The sequence below is a fragment of the Bombus flavifrons genome, chromosome 15 (genome assembly GCF_040668555.2).
Source record: "Bombus flavifrons isolate JBK064 chromosome 15, iyBomFlav1_principal, whole genome shotgun sequence".
Classification (NCBI taxonomy): domain Eukaryota; kingdom Metazoa; phylum Arthropoda; class Insecta; order Hymenoptera; family Apidae; genus Bombus; species Bombus flavifrons.
Genome location: NC_138456.1, coordinates 8,633,842 through 8,655,424, shown reverse-complemented (window position 1 = coordinate 8,655,424; position 21,583 = coordinate 8,633,842). Strand labels below are relative to the sequence as shown.

The following is a 21,583-nucleotide window of genomic DNA, read 5'->3' as shown; positions in this document are numbered from 1 at the left end:
TGGCACATTTATAGAGGTCGTATTTCTTCCAAATATTGTGGAATAATTGAAATATTTGAGATATTTAGAATATCTGAAAAAAAATATGTCTGCGAAACTTTGATTTTACTAATTATTCCATAATTATTTCCAAACTTTATCTCTGTTATTCTCAAATCTATTGCAACCTGAATTTCATTGAAAATTAACAACGAAACGTTGACTAACCGTAGGTTCGATTGATCTGCGTCGACGGTATGCGGTACACGAAGGACGTCGATCTAGTGCGCAAATGTACGTGCACCCGGAAATGTTACTAGCCAGGACCGAGGGACGTCGAGCGCCACAGGTGTTCCATAAATACGCGTCGAGACGTATCGAGACTGAGAGGAAACCCCCGAGAACCGAGACAGTGTCCCAATTCGAACTTTCTACGTTCACGAGCGATATGGCGAGAGTCGATCGCCGATTTACGGATGAAAATCTTGCTCGACGCATCCTCGTCGAACGCGTGACGAAAGCATTGGGGCCGACGGCACTGCCAGGCCGAACAATATTTAAAACAAGTATCGAAGATAAAAAGAAAAGAAAAAGATGGACACACACTCGCAAAAATACAGCACACAGCCGGCTCAGTGTGATAAATATTCGAACGTGCAGGAAAGAATTATATTGTGCGTGCGTGCGGATCATGGACATATTCGAAGGATATTCGGGGAGAGAACAGTAACGACGCATACAGCGCTAGGTATTATATTAACCGACGTATGTTCAACAATTTTTGGAGTGGAAAGTGGAAATTTTGGTGCGAGAACACGGACCGCAGACGACACACGCGTGTTCGCGCATATTCGCAGAAACCACGCGCATGAATCGTTCGCTCAGTGTGAAATAGATCTAATGGATATGAACGGTTAGTGGTGAGTTGGTGGTGGTGGATTATGTTACGATCGAATGTAAAAAAATTCACGCTTAACGTTGACCGATCTCTCAGAGATTTCTGCTCGTTCGACGCGTTTCGATCACGAGCGACGTCAAACGGGAGGCAATCCTTTTAGCTCGAAAGAAAAATACGAGAACACGGTGGACGTAACAATTTTTCGAATAATCGTTCTAGAGAATGTTGTTAACCAAATTCACGAAAACCTTCGTTGTATGTTCAGTGTGGCAAGCTTCGGTTTTTCGATGTGAACAAGAATTTAGTCTGAGAGGTCGAGATTTATCGCTGAAGAAACGTTTCCGCCAGAAACGGTGGAGATTGTGAACGCTTACGCTAGCGTTGCTGAGCTTTCTGCAACTATTTTCCGAAACCTGACCATTTGTAACTGTAACTTAAGCGCAACTCAATCGAAAAAAGAGACACGAACGCAAGCAAGATGTTAACAAATGTGTAAAAGACAGCCGCGTAAGTATTAAAGATGTATAGGAAGTTTACGTGTTTCTCTGAAAAAAAATATTCAATTTTCCCAGTTAATCGTGGAACTTGATGGATTGTTAGGTCTATTGTCCTCTGAGTAAACGTTTATATAAAACAAGTTCTCGAACAGGTAGTTATGTTTACACCGGTTAAAAACGATCGATATCTGGCAGATGATTCTCGAATAATACACACACATGCACATACACAAACACACACTGAAAGATTAATTATAATTGGATCGACAAACAATTCCATTTCGACTCGTTTCGTTTTGTTATTACGTATTTTAATTACCCTGTATCGTTTAAGCTATATTTACTTTTTATGAAGATTTAATCTCTCGGTATTTAGTAGTGGGATAATTTAACGCAGCGGAGTAAAGTATATATTTAAAAAGACGTGCCGCGTGTTTCTTGCCTTTTTCGAACGTTTCGTTGTAATATTGGCGATTCTCTATGGTAAAATTACTATTTGACACGATTATAACGTTGGTTTATTCGAAGAATGAACCAACGAAAAAAAAAAAAATTCATTTACAATAAAAAAATTCTTAATTACTCAACTATCGAACAACGATCAGATTTTGTTAAATAAATTAGGCTTAGGGGTTTTGAAGTTCTCTAGTAAAAAAGATTGAAATAGCGTTATGTTGAATGGCGATGTTGCTTCTATTAGATAATTTAACGCAATAATTTTATTTTCTAATCGTTTCCTAATAAACAATCGATATCACTTCTAGTTAATCTTTACAGATATCTAAAAATTCTCAAATTTTCAATTCTTTTATCAAATCAACGAGTATATTTTTCTATTTTTAAAAAAAAGCAATCTTAAATAATTAAATAGAGCTAAGGCAATTTCCTTTCGCAATATAATGTTCAATAAAAGGCAAGAAATCACCAGAGGTAAACCAAGGTCTCTGAAAAAGGACCAAAAGCGACACCTAGAGCCTCGAATATTTCATTCCACGGCCTAAGGTACTGTCTTCGAGGTTCGATCGCGCGAATTGCATCTTCGGGTAGTCGCGATGAAGAGGAACAGGTCAACGAAATTCGACGACCTCGTGTAGAAAGACGAATTGTAATGGTGAAGAATAAAATGAGCGTAGCTAACGCGAGTTTGGGGTCAGAGGATCGCGTAATTATTTTTATATGAGCGCATTATTTAAATGATCGAGCGTCAACGATGAGTTTTCTGATTGTTTTCATCGGGAGAGGCGTGATTCGTTCGGAAACTACTTAAGTCCCTTTTAATGTTTCGCGTACCTATTTAAAAAATCGTGTACCTACTCTGCGGATAACTGCCTTGCATCTTCCACTGCCAGTATTTAAGTCGTATATTTATATTCGTCGTTACGAACGACCCAAATCGCTTGCTGGATCTATTGTCATCGATCGATTGTTCTTCTCGCACTTTCAAACACCACTCTTGTAGAACCCGATTTGTTCGAAGCAAACGAACTTTCTACAGTGCACAATCGAGCCCTTTGCACTTTGAACTTCGCAGGAAGATGACCTTGTCTGATTTGAATATTTGATTCATCCTATCTTTTAACAATTTAATTCTTCTCCCTCTTACTATTTCTATTAAAATGACGGATTTAAGAGGAATTAGTACGTTTTCTTTTTATCATTTTAACATCAAAGAAGTTATGTTCATTTTTTACAATTTGAAATACAGAGAACAAAAGAACCTACTACAAAAACACGATTGTCTTTTGTATTTTAATCTTCATAGGGAGATAATTTTGTTTGATTAGAATATTTAATCAACTGAATTCCTAATATATTTGATTCTTTTTCTTTTTATCGTTTTTATATATAAAAAAAAAGAATGAGGAGGCTAGGTTCATTTTCTTCAAAAGTAATTTAAAGCACAAAGTAATTTTCTATAGAGTACGATGGAGCCCTTTGTACTTTTACTTCTACGAGAAAATCAGTTTGTTTGATTCAAAGTTATGACCCGTTGAATCTTTCCAGAATTTGATTACTCTTTCATTTCTTATTTTCGTTAAGAAAGGCGAGAGAAAGATTTAGGTTCATCTTCTTGGAAGACAATTTAAAACACAAAGGGTTAATTCAGTCGACAAAATACTCAGCAGTACGTGCACGGTTTTCAGCGTTTTCCAACCCTTTCGGTACGAGCGATACTTTTACTTTGGAGAACGAAATCGATGCCTGAACGAAAACGAGTCGAATGCCCGCTGCGATTCTCCGATCTAGACGTTGGATAATTCACCAATTTTCTTTAGATTTTTTTTATATTGAACGATTTTGTAATCTTTATACGTTAAGGATTAATTAAGTTAATATATTACTTATATTCGAAGTTACACGAGTTATTCGTGTAATTTTCTACGTTTATATAATATGAATTTTTGTAGAAAGTGTAAAATGAGCGAATATTTATGAAATAAATATTTATCGAGAAGGTTCGAATTACCGATTACAATTGAAAGTCGTACCGAAAGGGGACCAACGAGAAAAAAGAAATCAATCTTTCTTATTACATTTAGATTAGATCGTATTATAGTCATTCGTATAATTTTTAAGCACGACGAATTAATATCTTTATTTCATGTTATCGTCATTTCTATTAATATCTTCGATTACTTCGTATCGTTCGGTTTGTATAGAATTCTTTACGATCGAATTATTTTACTATTTGTCCATTCGTTTCTTTCGAATGAGGGTATCGAACAAAAAAGTGGAGGAAAAAGCAACAACGAGACGAAGCTTATATCGTAGCGAATTCATGTCGAATGTGTTACTTATCGTTATTGATTTTCTTTTTCTCTTTGTATGCAGTAGAAGGGAAAAGGTAATAGGTGTACCATAGCGACATATTTTACGAGTTCATAGTATTAGTAGTAACATAAGTTGCCTATCGCGTTGCGTTTGGAAAATTATTTCTTCAAAATTGCTGAAAATTTAGTTTCACAGCCACAGGTCACTGGAAATTGTTGTTGTTGTTAACACGTTGTTCGTTAATCTAGAATTTTATACATTTTTTTTAGGACGTAACTTTCTTTTTTAGTAAAACTTTTCAACTTACAACACGCGTAAATTTCCATAATATATGGTTTTTAATCTCTTCCTAATTTCGATTAGTAAATGGATTGTATTAATTCTTTTTATATTAAAAAAAAAATAATAAAACGATGGCGAGCAACGTGTCGAATTGAGTACTTGTAAATGAAATTGAGAACAGGATAAATAGATACGATCGAAAGCTTTCAGAATTTTGATGACTTTGATGATCTAAATCTTCCATACCGACGTAGAAGACTGGTCGTTAACTCCATCTTCAGCGCAAAAGATGTATGATGAATGAATAAGAGATAAAGTAGAACAAAATTGCTTTGATCAAAAAAATTGTATGAGCAAATTAAGTGAAAAATTGTGCAAACAATGTTTTCCAAATATTTTATATAACTGTTAAATTATAGAAGTTCTCAAGTGAGAAACATGGTCCTCGCAGACTTTCTATTAAAATTCTAACTTACCTTTCAGTAATTAATTTTCAATTCAAAAATAATTTTTTACAAAGAGTTTCTCATTATTATAGAAGAGATATTTTAAGAGATATCTTTTACCATATACATGCCAGCAATTTTGTATTTGGAACATGAAAATGAGAAAAATAAAATCAAGTTAAAGTTTATATCCAAAAATGATCAAATCAGTAAAGAAAGTTTACATTCTTCAAAATTGTTCAAATTGCAAACTAAGACGCCTTCTTAGAAAATTTGTTATCACGGTGGAAAATATAAAGAGACTGTTCTATTATTTGCAAATTCTAATAAGTTACTGGAAGAAAACATAAATATATAAATTATTCCAAATATAAAACTCTATTTTATTTTTCAGTTGCAAGAACATGGAGTTACAGAAACTCAGTAACTTCACTTCTAGTCGCGTATTTCCGTATTGTTTGTAATTATCAATTAACATCGATATGCTGAAAGCTGGTCGATTCCTTAGAGAGAAAAAGAAAGGAAGAAAAATAGGATAGCAGAGGCCAGGCTGAGACAGAACGAGTTTAGAACCAACATTGCCGGTTACACGAAGGAAGTTGCGAGGGCCGTAGTCATTAATCCCGCATTCGACCAAACATAACGTGCGAGTAATTCTCCTTGTAACGAGATTAACGTTCGCGCGGGACGTTTAACGAGAGGAAGAAAGAACGAAAAGAGAAAGGGAATCGATAGAAAGGTGTAAAGGGGGAGAATGGGAGAGAAAGATATAGGATTTTCTACGAAGCTTAACGTCTATAACTGGACAATAATTGAGATGAGGCGATCGAGGATTCGATATAAAGAAAAAAAGTAAAAATAAAAATAAAAAACGTACGGGTGGGGAGAGAGAGAGAGAGAGAGAGAAAGATGAAGAAGTGTTCGAGACTTGTGATTGCTCGAAATTCCTAACGAGTTATATTTGTACATTTACTTTACGAGAAACCTTAATATATTTCACTCGATCGGTGGATTATAGCGCATGCGACTGAAGTATACCAGTTTTAAGAGTCTTACGCTTAAAAGTATAGCAAATGCTTTTTCGTTCTCGGACCAGCCTACGAATGTATTATTCCTCAAATAGGAAAAGAACGACGAAGGCGCGCTCGACCGCGCGTCCATGTCCGAGGCAGCTCGTTTCGTTTATTCGGGAAAAAAGAATGGAAAACATAACTAAAAAAAAAAAAAGAAGCATTTGTTTCGTCGACTCAACTCACTACCTAAATAACTGTAAACTGCGTAATAAATATAATTATTATTGTTCCTTCTCGATATTCTTGTCTACTCGTTTTATTTTCCTTCGTTCCCCTAAGTATTGGAAACCTCTGACAAAACTGTACACTTATGGTTCTAGATCCGTAACTTCGTATAGTTGTAAAGATAATAGAAACGTTCTGTTTCTCGGTATGTAATACTTTCTTTGTTTCTTAAAAACTACTTAACTAAAAGATTAGCAGTTACTCGGGAAGAAACGCCGAAGAGAAGAAAAAAACGACATGCCTAAACATAATTTATAGCTGTACGGTACATACGTAGTAGTTTAAAACGAAGATATCTATGTTTACGTAATGTAATAAATTCTCGAACTGCAGACACTACAAAATAGATACGTATATGAAGGATTTAATAAACTTTAAATATACGTACTTTCGATTTATTAAAAGAGATATCGTTGACTTTCTGTAATATCCGTAATTTAATTTTAAAATAAAATTCTTTATATTTAAAGACTTTCGATAATTCGATCTAATCGTACTTTAATTATTAAAGTGATCGTTCTTTCTTTCGATTCTGAGATATATTTGTTCCTTTGGTAGTATGGTTAATTGATAATAGTTTATAATACTTTATATTTGAAGTAAAATATATTAAACAAGCTATCGTATTATCGTAATTAGTTTGATTGAGGCAATTTGTTGAAACGAGCTAGGATCCAATTCTTTCTTATCATTATATCTTATTTCGCAGTTACGTAAATAGTAGTATGTGAGGTAATATGTCAGCCAGCTCGTGACCATGAATACATCGTTTTAATCGATTCATAAATTATGCTGTGCAAATCATTATACATTACGCATTAATCTTACATAAATATTTTAGCATCAAGTGTCTCGCTGTTTAACCAATGAGATTAATTGTGTTTTTGGTATGCAGTTACTATGTAAAACATACGTAAGAAATAAAGGTTGTTACGATAGTGCGAAAACTTGCGAGAGGAATATTGTGTAATTAACCACGATATGAAAAATAAATTAACGTAATAAATAATATTCTCAAGTGAACTCACAAGATATAAAAAAATCACTAACAATGTATTACGTGACGAATGCAATTAAAAAAAATCGTGTTAGTACAGTTATATATTAGTTATCGTTACATAATTTCAAATAAACATCATTATATTAAAAAAAAAAAACACTGTCAGCAAAAGTTATAATAAAAGTGTATCGTATATATTGTTAGATAAAAATTTCTTTCTTTTTTTAATTGCAAGTTTAAGGTTTCAAACTGTCCGTTTAAATAAGGAAAGCTAATTCGAAGATCGCTGATTCCTTTTTATAGTCACGAACTTTAAGTCGATTCTAGAAATTATGTACTATCAACTTTCGGCTTAAATTCTAGTCATTCTAGTCATGAGAGATATGTCAAATGTAGAGAATTAAAATCCAGAATTCGATATTAGCGAACTAGATCGTTGCTTTGAATTGTATTATTTATCCTCGTCGATATAAATAGAAATAGAACAAAAGACTGCAAATGGACTTTTTCGCTAAGTGGAATCAACGTCAACGACTCTATTACGCAATACACGATTGCTAGAAACAACGTTATCCATGCAATTAAACTCAATCTCGTAGCATCCCGTTATCCAATTCCCGATACGCGATACCGTGAGTATTCTCGCCGAACTTGTGTAAAATTTGAGCAAAGTCGATCGCTATTTATTATTGAAAACCAGTTTTAATGATGCACATGATGCATCCATAGGAAATGGAAACTATACTGAACAACTGTGGCCAGCCTGGAATAAAAGTCGTGAAACGGACCTATTGACAACGTGAAGACCAAGCAGGTAAAACATGGTAAATCCATTGGTATCGATTTTTTATTTTGGTGATACTTGACTAAATGGAATTATTTTAGTATCATAGTTGGAAATACGAATAATTTAATAGAAGCCCAAAGATATAACTAGTCATCAGATTCACTATATGACTACCGTATGGCTGTAGTAAAACTGAATATGTATCGGTATAATGATAGTAATGACAATACTATTTAAATTACATGGTAATGAAAAATGAAACGTTTCAAAATTAAAACAAACAAAAAAACAAAAGTAACATCGAGCTTAGAAATACGAAATCGTAGAGGACCTGTAATGCTCCAAATTCTCACTTGTTCTGGAATTTTGAAGGACTAGAAACGATTAACGAAGCCCATTGTTTAAATTCAATTGCGATCTCATAGAAACCACGTTAAGTATTTCTTATAGCAAAATTCTTTAACACTTGAATACGACTGCTGATCTCGTTCCTAAATGAATCACATTCAGTTTCATTTAAGTCTATCTTTTGTGTCGCTCATTTTTCTTCACTACATGTGATTTTAAATGTGTGAGGTTTTAATATTTTAATGTGGAATATATTTTTCAGAAAATAAGATGTGTGTATTAAAAAGATATGAGATATATTTCATATTTTTATAAGAATATGTATATTTCTATACGCTTTTAAATCAAAATAGTAAACAATTTTTAATTTGCTCTTGTTCTCTATTTCCAATAAAATGTAACTTTAAATTCAATCAAATTCAAGTTAATTCGAAAATCAAACTGTACCACTAGTGTCTCTGTCACGTTATTTTTGTTTACTCTACTTTCCATTTGTTTAATATTTCGTTTTATTTTTGGTCACGACGTCTCAAAAATATCCTTACTAAATGCAATTCGACGACATCGTGCAATCAATTCAACTTTTACTTGGATATCTTTTCTTAGATATCTTTTAACGATCCTTGCTGTAGTTTCTACATGTAACACGCGAATTTTGCATAACTTCGTGGTTTCATTGTAATTTCTTTCAGCTTTTACTTAAATCGCCAAGCGACACATACATAATGCATACATTCGTTGTATGTGTCCTGCATAAAAAGTCAAACAAGGACGATTGCGCCATCACATATATTTTGTTATTTACAAAATTATTTACAAAGTTATTTTCGTTGGAAAAGTAAATCTTTCGATCATCTAACAATAACATAACACGGTTTCATCGTCGCTAGACTGCGGTTCTTTATGCAGATTTACATATTTATAAATACATCTACAATTTCGTGAGCCACTGTAGATAGAAATGTGCTTTATCCTGCTAAATATATTATACCATGAATATTCAAAGGACAAATTTTCCATAAATGCATTAAAATTCACAGTCTAATCGTCACACGCTGCAAGATAATTCTTTCAACATTTACCTATTTATCCTACATTTTCCTATCACGGTACGTATCACGTAATTTTCAAAGGAGAGAGATAGAAATTCCTTCGATACGAAGCTACTGCATAATTATTTATTACCGAGGCACGAGTAAACATGGTTATAAAGGTACGCGTAACGTATGACAGCCATCAAACACTGTTAATTTTGTTACGAATAGTTGTTAAGTAATTTCGACATCGTGAGCTAAATAACAGTTTCACGGTGTGCAGCTAAGTGATACACATTGCAATATGTAGGCCAAACATTTTAGCAATAATTACCGCGTAATGATCGCGCGTCGTTTATTAAACGATCGTTAAACGTGTTAAATTGACAAATTTGGGGATCGATAGTCGTCACTGAGTCATTAACGGCTGCCTATTATGTTTTAATTAAATGTGTCAACAAAATGAACTTGCAACGAACGTAAATGAAAGAAAAAGATGCGATTGTAACTTTGTTTCTTGTAACTTTATTGTTAAATGGTTTTCTATGAATATTGCAAGAGCAAGAAGTAAATATATATTAAATTATACATAAAAAAATAATTAAGAACTACGATAAAACAAACAGACAATAATAAATAAAATTAAATGGAGGTTTCCATAGTCGAGATGATTCATGATTCAGCAAACGAGAACAAGACTTACACGACTATTCAATCGAGTATCGTCAGAAGTGTAATAAATAAATCGGATAACAAGATAATAGACAAATTGACCCTATATGCATCTGACCCGTTATTAGCCGAGTATTAGAAGGTCGCGTTTCGTCCACGTCGGAAGGGTTATTGATCTCCATCGTACATACTAAGAATCATTTCTTAATATTCAATTCGAGCTAATATACACAGATTCCAGTACCATTGTTCCATGAGAATCTGTTTCACCAGCAAATATACTAATCCCATTTTTTCTCACTTTCTCCTTAATCATTTTTCGTCCATCGTTGATTCTTCCCTCTTCCTGTTGAGTCCTTTTCTTTCATCGTTTGGGATGCACAAAAGATGCAAAAGATTAGTTTAGAATATTCTCTTAAAACTATTCTCCTTTTATCTGTGATAAAAATTCTAAAAAATTAAGTCTGGAATATTCCCTTTATCGTAACTTCAAATTTTACTAACCACTGAGAAAAATTTCTAGTGTACAATAAAATGAAATAGAACCGTATCATATGTAGCCACATATTAAGCAACTCTATATATTCATTTGCTCTAACAATTCTTACGCTACAATAAATCTACGAAGTAACCAAAGCGAAATAATTTTTCTCTGAATTATTTTATTAATAATTGGATATGATTATTTATTTTATTGTTTTATTTGGATAAGTATTTTTTGAGATAATCCCTCGAATAATCTCTGATTGTATTATACCAATTTTGTTAGAGATATTAATATCGGTAATATTAAAACCGTTTATATTTCTTAGTCTCGATGATCAACGATCAACAAACATTTCTGGTAGCCAATTGAAGAGAGTTTCACGAAGGAACTGACGAGTTAACTGGACACTTCCGAGACACCTTCTACAGAACTAGACCTCGTGATAGTACCCTCAATTGATACGCGGTTGGCTGCGTGGGTGGAGGAAAAGCCTGTAGTAGCACGGCGGCTTGGAGAATGAGTTAATGTGTCAGTCGTAAGCGCGATTCCGTCGCGTCGCGCACTTCGACACACCAAAAGACAGAATATCGTTTCAAACAAATTCTTTTTACAAATCTTACAAACGAGCCTGATAACAGAAAATCCTTCTATCGCGAATAATTTTAGTAACATAAAATTTTTTCTGTCGCGAGTGAACAATGATCAGTGTGCTTGTTTAGAAGGTGTTCTCTTTGACTTCTTGTGAAGATTTTATGACTATGTTTGGAACGTGTAAGTAATTTAGTTTCGAATGAGGATAATATTGATAAGAATTAGTTGTTAGTTTCGGAATAATTTTTGGAGAGGGGGAACTGAAATTCAAAGGAAATGATTAATTTGGAAATTTATGGAAGTGTCATCTGCCCCCATCATCAGAAAAATGAAAGAAACGAATAACAGTAATTTGTTAAAAACAAGAGTGCAGAAATTTGCTAATATCGAATGAATTTATGTCACTGAACTATCTAAAAAATTTATTAACGTGAACTTAATTATCCTCAAATCTACCGATGCTTAATTATCTGTAATAATCGGTGGAGAAATTAATATAAACAAACTTAAAACAATTTTGAAATTTTGAAATCGAAAAAATTCGACCTACCGAATCGTCTTCAGACGCGACAAAACGTCTCACAATATCATGGTTCGCGAAAAAGTGTAAATTGTTATTCAAAAGTCGACAAAACAAATATTTTTCTCTTCCAAATACTTGCTTTTGACACTTTTTTCAAAAGACAAAGCACACTTCTGTACCCTCTGCTAAAAATAAAAATCTTCAAATTTGGTACTCGACTAACTGAAAAAATGAAGTTCTACAAGGATTTGGCCTTAATTTCTTATAAACAGTACATTCGACGAGAGGAGGAAAAGTGTGTAAAGCAAAGAAGGGGAACATTTTTAAAGCATGACACAAACGCACTCGAGCGACACAGCGATTATTAATCGCATCAATTAGAAGATCGTTCTTAAAGATTCAATTCGGTTAATGAAGCAGACTATCTCTGAATAAGAATCAGCGCCGAGATGCAAACAGATGCAGTTTCCTTTAAAAAAACACTTTCGATCTTTAGTTCAACGATTGAGGAAACTGTATATACACAAAGAATTATCGCTATCACGCTAACTTCTTATGCACTTGGCTCGTGCTACTATTTCCATTATATCAACCTGTTGGATCATCCATAGACGCGGCCAGGTTTAAGCAAATTTTATTCGTTCGTAATGACGAATCGTTTTAACCAATTTATTACTTTTAAAATTAACTTTGTCTTCTATTAGAATCGATTTAAATTTTCGAATAATTTTTTATTTCCATTATTGCTTTCGAATAATACGATTTAATTGATAGTGTCTAACAATTTACAATTACCCCAAAGAATTTTAAAAAGTGCTGTACAACCAACAAGATAAATAATTTATAGCATTCTCATATTATACATAATAAAATACTTTATTATATCTCGAAAAATCACGCATTCGAGAATTAAATGACGCCTATACAAACCTAGAAGCGTCAATGAAAACCGCCGCATAAAAATTTTCTTATGCGTAAGAGAAGCAACGTGCAATGATCCTAGACAATAGTTACATCAAACTGATTCATACTGGTTAATTCATCTTTTCTCATTGATATGCGCGTTAGCGTTCAACTCTTAGAAGATAAACTTCCTTTATGTAAATCCTAAATCGTTTCCCTTCAAAGGATAAGATCGGTGTAGCGCCCTACGTGATTTCCGGTCATGCAACAGTCCTCTGGTCTTAAATAAAATTGATCCCGTGTGTGGAGATGGATTATGAGTAATGGATTGCTTTTCATTCGAGGAAACGAGAGACGACGATAGTATTCGAATTCAGTGGATGCTGATTCGTGACCCGGATACACTAGGTGTTCGGTTAAAGTTTTCTTGGGGAAGCGTCTCCTTAACGTGTGAGCTGAGAAAGACGACTTTTGATAAGGTGACTTTTAACATTTTCACGACACTCTCGATCTTCTTGATCCTGATAAGACAAAATAAGATTTGAACAATTAACTTTTATATTTGTTTTTGCAATATTTTCTGATATTTTAACTCTAAACCAAGTTAAGTTTACATCGTGTGAATCATAGATGACCAGCAACCGTTTGTTTGTTTGTGACGGAAGCTATCATCGCTGATATTTATCCATTATAAGATGGATATCATAGGATATATAAATTAGAATTAAATATTCTGAAATTAAGTAACCTGAGTCGAGTTTAAAAATACATTGTCATACTGTCTAGTGAAAAGAATAATAGAAATAGAATAGATCCTGGTTTTTTTATAAGAAATGAAACAAAATTTCCTTGAAAAACAATATTCTCTTCTTCTTTTAAAATTACTTTTCAAAGAAGTTACATCAATTACACGAACGTAGTTATTGTTTGGTGTTATGACTTTATTACGGAATATTACATTTTGTCATAGAGTCAGAAACTATATTTATTATACGATAAGTTTTTATTTCTATTTCGATATAAAGGAAGAGTTTAAATTTACTCCACATTCACTTTAACTAGGTTAGCTTGAAAAAAATTTTATTGATTTTTTAGCCGTTTAATTAATCAGGAATTCTAAGGAAGAAAAAGAAGTAAGAAATTTGATTGCTCATTACGTAAATGGAGAGCAGGAATTCTCTTCCTTTTCTTCGAGCCTCCGCTTTAAAACCTGCTCGCTACAATGACCTACTCGCCAGGTTTGCTCGATATATCGATTTTCTGAGGACAACAGGAGTGTTCATGAAGAGCTTGCTATCTTGCTGTTTCAAAATAAGAAACTCGCCTACTGTGATTCGCAAGTGAAATAATATGGAAAGTGAACTAAATTGTTCGATTGCCTCAGATGCGAATTTACCTTACTTATGCGTTTTTGAATTATTTCAGTGGAACGCGTCAATGTTTCTTCGAACAATTAGTAACGAAATTAAATCAGTAGGCTAATAATGAAATTTCAAAAATGTTCTGCTCCATTCCGAGGCCCGAGTTTGTTCTCATTTGCCAATGTTCATAAGGATTTTGTATTAGAGTTCCATTTAAATCGATAAATTTCGATTTTGGTGCTTCAAATTCGATAATCTTGGTATTTAAATCTACTGAAACCATATTTATTCGTAGGTGCGTTAAATGGTTTCATGAGAGGAACTTTGGTATTTCTAAAATGAGTCTTATTCGGGTCACGGTATTCTAGAAGCTGTACATATAAGTTCATTTTTCTCATAAAGAAAATTAGAAATTTGAAAGAACTTTAAATTCAAGAAACAGTATTAAAAATTTCGGAAAATACGAATGGCAAATTAGTATGACGCTGTAATTATTCACATAAATATATTCAATACGAAAAGAGTAAAGTGTCATTTACGAATCTTCCACGATAATTTTTGAAATTTTATTCGAAAAGTAAAACTTCGCGTTAGACCGTTCGAAAATTTCTCTCTTAAATTAATGACGAAATATAAACCAACGAAAACCAGAGGTTAAAGAGATAAAGGGATTATGCGAAAACGTATTGTTGGTTACGGGGTCGCAATGGAAGTCAATAAACCATGACGAGTAAGAGACGTGTAACAGTCGGAGTGGTATTAATAAATTAGTGTCTAGTTGCTACAAGCAGCGGCAACGGCAGCAACAGGAGCATTAACAGAAGATGGTGGAATAACAGATAGGAGAAAGGAAGAAGAATAGGAAGAGGTGGCGGCAATGATGGAAACGAAGATGAATAGCGATGCACTTTCGATTCACTTTCTCGCATGTTTTCCAGCTGTTTAGTCCCTTCAAGGTGCGATTCATGTTGAACTTGAAAACATTCGATTATGTATACTATATATGTATAATCAATAATTTTTTATGTTAACCTTTTGTAATATATTTTGAGAAATATTGAATGTTTTGGAAAAGTGGCACTTCTTGACAATTTCTTAATTTACTAAATTCAAATAAAATATTTCTAACACATTTTTGCAAGTATTGAAACTCTTAGAAAAACAAAACTTTTTTTATCAATTTTGATTCATAAATTAAACTTTTTGTCAGAGACATGTACCTGCTAAGAATAATCAGTGAACATGTTGAAATATCGAATACCGATATTAATAGCTACAGAATAGTTACAGAATACATTGATTGTCGACCTATTCTTGCTTTGTATCATAGTAATCTCGAGTCCGTTACAGTGCTCTTATAGAACATTTTTCTCTTATTTATGCCTGTAAACAAAATTTGGTCAGAAAATCTGGGACACCCTATATGATTATCAACGATAGTTTTATTATGATGGAATTGTATTTATCTGAACCATGTAGGTACTTCGTGTAATTGGAATTTATTGATTATACATACCATTATCCACGATTGCTCGTTCGAATAATAGGGATTTAGTTAATCAAACATTAAATCAAATTTTCCTGCAATTAATGGATTTCAGATAAACGTAGTTCTATTATATTAAATGATTCAATTGCGACAACGAGATTACGAAAATCACTGACCATGTTAAACATAACAATTTCGTTCAACAAGGCTAAAACAAACAATTGAAGAGCAACAGAAAATTCTTGCTTCTTTCACATCTGCCCTGTTTCTTTTTTAAGATTCAACAACTCGTAGATCAAAATACAATTTCATCTTAAACAATTTCGTCCTAAAACAATTTCAGCAAACAAAAAATCGAACGAAAAGATCAAATTTCTGCTTGCTTCCTTTCCAACTTGAAATCCAAAAACTTACAAAAATAACACGTTCAAAAGCACACTCGTATCATAGTAAATCGACCGAAACTAACATCACACAAACATCCACCCAACACCAACAAACACCTACATTCGAGTGCTCGCGATTAAGGCCATAGTTACAGCGAATGCGTATTCAGACGAACTGGCGTTCTGACGAACGAAACATCTGAACACTACGACGCGTACATTTATACAAATCTATATACATACTTTTAATTATTGAAAATAATAAGAATAATATAAATTGTCGATTACGCCGACACATTGAGTTCGTCAGAACATCGAGTCGTCGAAATATGCATCCGCCTTAATCGTAGCCTAAAACTCCGCCCAATACAGTCTGTCCCACAAGAGTGGCGTACTGGCGATATCCACGAAAGTTTATATCTAATGAGACAAAGATCGAGTGTATATCTAACGAGGTCCTATCGAATAAACCTTGTCTTATAATATTTCAATTTCGTTTAAAGTCTACATTATTGAAAAGATCTGAATATTCTGAAATGAGTGCTGCATATGTTTGAAGCGGTCGTCCACGATGTCACTGCGTTGGTCTAATCGTCCGAGTCATCCGATGCAGATCTCAAAAAAATATTTGGTATTACGAAGCCCAGATTGAAAGATGTTTTAAAGTCAAGAACTCTAATAAAAGAAAAATATATTCGCGCGTTCGTAAAATATATAGGGTACTACCTGTATCCGTATCTATGGCAGGCTGAAAAATGAATAGAAAGCGTGCCGAAACTTTGCCAAGTTCTCCAATTTGCCAATCGATAACAGAGAAAATTGGACGCGTTATTAAGTAAAAGCGTATTAATAGTTTGTGTACTATCGATCCATACAAAATTATTTACAAATATATTAACTTTTGCTGAGATCTATATTAAAATCCATATTAAATTTTGTACAAATATATTCATTTTCGCTGAGATATCGCCAATACGCTCTCGTAGGACAGACTGTACTCCTCTGGCGTTTATCCCTCGACCAACGTTGGTGAATCGATTGAAAATCTTTGCGGCGGATTCCTCGAAGCGACTGGAATCATCTCGGTGCGATCGGCCGTTCGCGATGCCGACGAAGAAGGTGGCATTGTAAGAGCGCCTCTGATCGTTGATCGAGAAGGTGGCAGAGTGTCGCGTTCGAACGAAGAAGAGGAGGAGACGCTTATCGTGGCCGGGCCGTGACGGTGCGTGGCGGCGTGTGCACACGCGTGTCGTTCGTGTGGGATCAGATTATCGGTGTGTCAGTGCGAAAGAAGACAATTGACTCGCAGCCGCCGTCGTGCTTGCCGGGGGCCTTCTGACGTCACATCCTGTCCTCTAGCTAGTCGCGATCTCGTTTGGACCACGGCACATCAAGGTACGCAGATTCGTGCGTCCTCAATGTTTGGACGCAGAAAACTGTCACAGACCGGCCTAGCACGTGAGATCCGACCGCATCTCGCCGATCTGCTCGATTCTTAAACTTTGTCTTTTCCTCTTTCCCCATCTTCGTACTTGCGCTTTGCTCTTCTTCCACGAAACGACCACACAATTCAAAACGTGAAACGTGCAGAATGAAATTGGAGGATGTGGGTACAGGAGAAACCTACTTCGAAAGTGATCTTTTTCGGTTGGATTTTTTATGTGAATTATGGGCGGAGGAGCGCCGTTGAGAGCGGTGGCTAGGGAAGTGTGTGGTACGGTGAAAACCGAAGAAAGGACTAATTAGAGTGTGTAATTAAGTTGAGTTTCCGGGACAGTGTGTCAGGTGTGAGTAGCAGTCCAGATTGATATTAATGATCCTTGTCGATGGAAGTGCGGATTTGAGATTGGTTTTTAATTAAATTTTTCGACCGTTTATTTGAGAGTAAAACTGATGTACCATAATTCAACTATTCAGTGACAGCGCTAATGAACTACATTTTTTTAATTTTTGTATCACGGTAGATTAATTTCTTAATTTTCTTCATTTCTTCGGATTCTTAGATTCTTAGATTCTTCAGAAATAAGACGATTAATATTGATGGAATTGGTGAGCTTAGTTTTATATGGATCAATTGGACTTCGTTGAAATACGTATTTAAATCGTTGTTTAAAATTAAGTACCGATTCTTCTACATTTCCTAAAAATGATTCGCAAACAAGACAGATCGATAAAAATAATACAAATATTTTAATTCACGAACGTTTCTTTCGAAATTTTCTTTACTTCGGAAATCGTCGTTGATAATGGTGCTACATTCTTGATTAAGATTAACTCTCTGCTCTCTTGCCTGATACTATTCTTATTTTCTAAAAATAGTTACTAAACGTTTTTTTTTTAAATTGATGAAAGTAACATCACGATCTTTTTAAGACGAAATTTTCAGCGATGATTTTTGCTATACCATGCACTCTGTGCATTTTTGCACAGTTTCTTTAAAACTAAGATGCACAAACATCTGAAATCTACCAATAACAATCCTAGATTTCTTGTTGAAATTATTTGTTTAACTGTTCACATTTCCCAAAAATTATTCCTAGAGACGGTTATGCGATAGATGTATAAAAATAATACCAACATTATTTTAACTACTCGATATTTTTTGCAAAACAGTTCTAGCACTCTGTTCTCTCTTTCACATTTTCCAAAAATTATTTCTAAAAATTATCAAGCTATAGAAACTAATAAAAGTAACTCTGTAATTATCCTAACTTATCCGACATTCTCTATACGAAACCTTTTTTGCTTTCAACAATCCACAACAACGGCATCCTCTAAATAAAACACAAAATATTAGATGAACGTTGCTCGATTTTTCAGCAAGAAAACAACGATGATCGACCACAAAAGATGGATCTTCAGAATCCTCGTTTGGGCATACGTTTACGCGATCGTTTCAGCGAATTTAACAGATTCGTCAGAGATCGATCTGTCCAACGAAATGGACACGTCCACTACCACGAAGAGGACGTTTCCTGACAGGTGTCTCGTGAAAACTGAACCAGGACCATGCAAGCAGAACGTTCAGAAATGGACGTTCATCAAGACTGAAGGGAAATGCAGGACTTTTCTTTACGGTGGCTGCTTAGGAAACGAGAATCGTTTCAATTCGGAAGTTGAGTGTCTTTACCATTGCGTGGGTGGTCCTGAACGTAAGGAAATACTTTGATTACTTTTGTCATTTATTCAATTATTTGAATATCGTGATTGGATAATGTACTAGAAAGAAATGAGGTAATTGGAAGGCACATATCGATTAGTATAAAAATACAAAAATAAAAAAAGGAGATAGTAAACTTCTATTAACATCAGTACTTCCAGAATAATCAATATGTCCAATTGCTAATTTTTTACAGAAATTTTATAAATTTACAACGATGCATTTTTAGGCGTTTAAATAATTTTTTTTTTTTTTTTGTATAACATGTGAATGAAATTTTGTCTCCTTGTATTGCACATTCTTTTTTATATAATCAACTAGAAAAATCTTTGTACGGTTTGTCTCCTGAAAGAGACAGATATCACGCAAAATCGTAGAACTCAGTAAACTAAAAGATGCCACGGAAAATTTGTCCATGATTTAATTTTGATAAAAACTTGGTGCCATTCCAGAGAAAATATAATTTTCGTGGTATTTTTACTGAATTTCTGGTTTCTTAGATACACTGCCACCTTATTTGATCACAAAGGGAAACGTATTTGTAACGAGCACTGCAACCACGAACACACTGCCTTCTACCACCGCCATCACTCCACGACCAACGTTTGCACCGCCGGAGCCAACGAAACCACCTGTACCAAAGTACAAAAGAGGAAAGGTGAACTAACTTCCCTAAATCTGCCTCAAAATCTATGACATACGATACAAATATATTTAATTTGATTGAGACAAATAATTCAAATATTTCATAATATCACGGTATTAACTCTAATTAATCTAATAATTCGTCGCTTAACAAAGGAAATAATTAGGATAGCAAATTTGTTAACGAGAGTACACTCAAAGAATTACTCGACAGGAACTAACTTTCATGGAGTCTGGCTACGAGAAGACTTTTATGTTCGCGCAAAGTAACACGTTTATTCAACTGGACGGTAGCGGTATAAAACCTTTTCAACTTCGGTGAGTAATCTTAACTATGCTTCAAAGAATTTTAAATTGTACGCATGAATCACACGAAGGACAAACTGATTAACGACATTAGTATATAAATCTTTCCGTATCTTTAACATTGAAATTGAGAAATCTGTAAAGAATGGGATCGATCAGTTCCACTTTTGAACAATTTATATAATCAAGCCAATGTCGAGTTATCAATCTCTTGGCACAAAAATACGAGAAATCAACGCTAATAGGAAAATCCTGATCCGCTATTCTAAATATGGCTCTAATTTGCAGACTGTGTCGCGAGATATCTTTCAAATTTCGCACGAAATTACCTCATGGTCTGCTGGTCTACCACAGCGTGAAGGATCGACCAGAGAGCTTAGACCCTTATGCTCTGTACGTGATCGTAGAGAAAGGCCAGCTGAAAGTGGTGCACGTGTTCGGAAAGCGGTCAACCAGCCTGACCGTCGGCGAAGGGTTGAACAGGGACGAATGGCATAGCGTTCTGGTGAGAATCGACGTCCACGGAGCGAAATTGATCGCCAGGGTGGACGATAAACAGGAGGAGACGACGCTCGAAGTTCTGGAGCACGCAGTCAATTACGGAGTGTCCGAAGAACTCGCGTCTGTCGTTCTTATTGGAGGTAATGAAACTTATTTTTTACTTCTGATTTGCTGATTCCTGATTATATATCTTTAACAGAAGTTTACGAGTGAAGAGTTTAACGAAGTAAACGGAGATAATATGTATAGAGCGTTAAAAAATCAAAATATGAAACTTCAAGGATACCTACGTGGTACTCACTGAAAGAAGCTTAGTTAACTGTACAATTTTTAATGAGTTTCCGTGTTTCTATTTGTAATTTTCATTCGATTAATTTATATACTTTAATAAATTAGATATTGCTAAAGCTAAGAAAAAGAAGAGACGATCTTGTCGGAAATCTCAGCCAATAATTTCAACTGATTCTAAGTCGCTAATAGTCCATTGATACAGCTATAAACAATGAGAATTAGGAAAGAAAGGAAACCGTAGAATATATTAAATCAGTTTTCTCACGAATTACACAATTTTCGTTAGGGTTGAGTTCCGAGGAGAGGCTGCACGGCGTGAAGTATATAATAGAATCGTTTGTTGGCTGCATAAGAGATATGGTTCTCAGCTCAGGCAAATCGGCCAGCGATTTGTTGCCCATTCAGCCTCTGATTGCCACGAAGCACGAAAATGTGAAAGAGGGCTGCATAGACAAGTAAGAGACTCGTTGAAATATATTACGATAATTGTTATCGCTATGTTCGAATGATTCGCTTGATAAACAAATTTCAGATGTAGAACACGAGAGAATCTCTGTTTCATCTCGAGCCAATGTGTGAACCACTATAATAGTTTAACTTGCGACTGCTTTGGGACGAAGTACGAAGGAGAACGATGCGATGTATACAGTACGTAAAAAGAAAATAGTCCGTCGTTTAATTACATCAGGAAAATAAATAACTCGCTTATAAAATGATAATTTTATATTTGATCATAGTTATAATTATAGGATTTTTTATTTATTTAGAAATATTGGAAATTAAAGTTTCCAATGATTTCTATCCTATATGATAAGTTTATTGATAGATAGAATTTATTATTTATGGTTCACCCGATATTTCTTAGACCATTTATCCACGATACTACATAATAAAATTTTATTTCTATGAAATATAAACGTACAGAAT

At 34.3% G+C, this 21,583-nt stretch overlaps 2 protein-coding genes across 14 annotated transcripts in view; both read left to right on the top strand.

Moving 5' to 3' along the window:
• sli (slit guidance ligand) overlaps positions 1-6,187 on the top strand; it is a 217,713-nt gene extending 211,526 nt beyond the window's left edge. For both annotated transcript variants that reach the window (XM_069128244.1, XM_069128243.1), the window contains exon 30: positions 213-6,187. In XM_069128244.1, the coding sequence (XP_068984345.1) occupies positions 213-299 (87 nt within the window). In that variant the 3' untranslated portion in view covers positions 300-6,187. The remainder of the gene's footprint in view (positions 1-212) is intronic.
• Positions 6,188-7,824: 1,637 nt separating this feature from the next.
• Positions 7,825-21,583, top strand: part of axo (axotactin) — a 29,389-nt gene continuing 15,630 nt past the window's right edge. For 3 of the 12 annotated variants that reach the window (XM_069128101.1, XM_069128100.1, XM_069128109.1), the window contains exons 1-7: positions 17,180-17,400; positions 18,574-18,905; positions 19,414-19,571; positions 19,773-19,876; positions 20,153-20,505; positions 20,943-21,111; positions 21,189-21,304. In XM_069128101.1, coding sequence (XP_068984202.1) covers positions 17,345-17,400; positions 18,574-18,905; positions 19,414-19,571; positions 19,773-19,876; positions 20,153-20,505; positions 20,943-21,111; positions 21,189-21,304 — 1,288 coding nt within the window. In that variant the 5' untranslated portion in view covers positions 17,180-17,344. The other 9 variants (XR_011175162.1, XM_069128098.1, XM_069128097.1 and 6 more) reach the window with 7 other exon arrangements.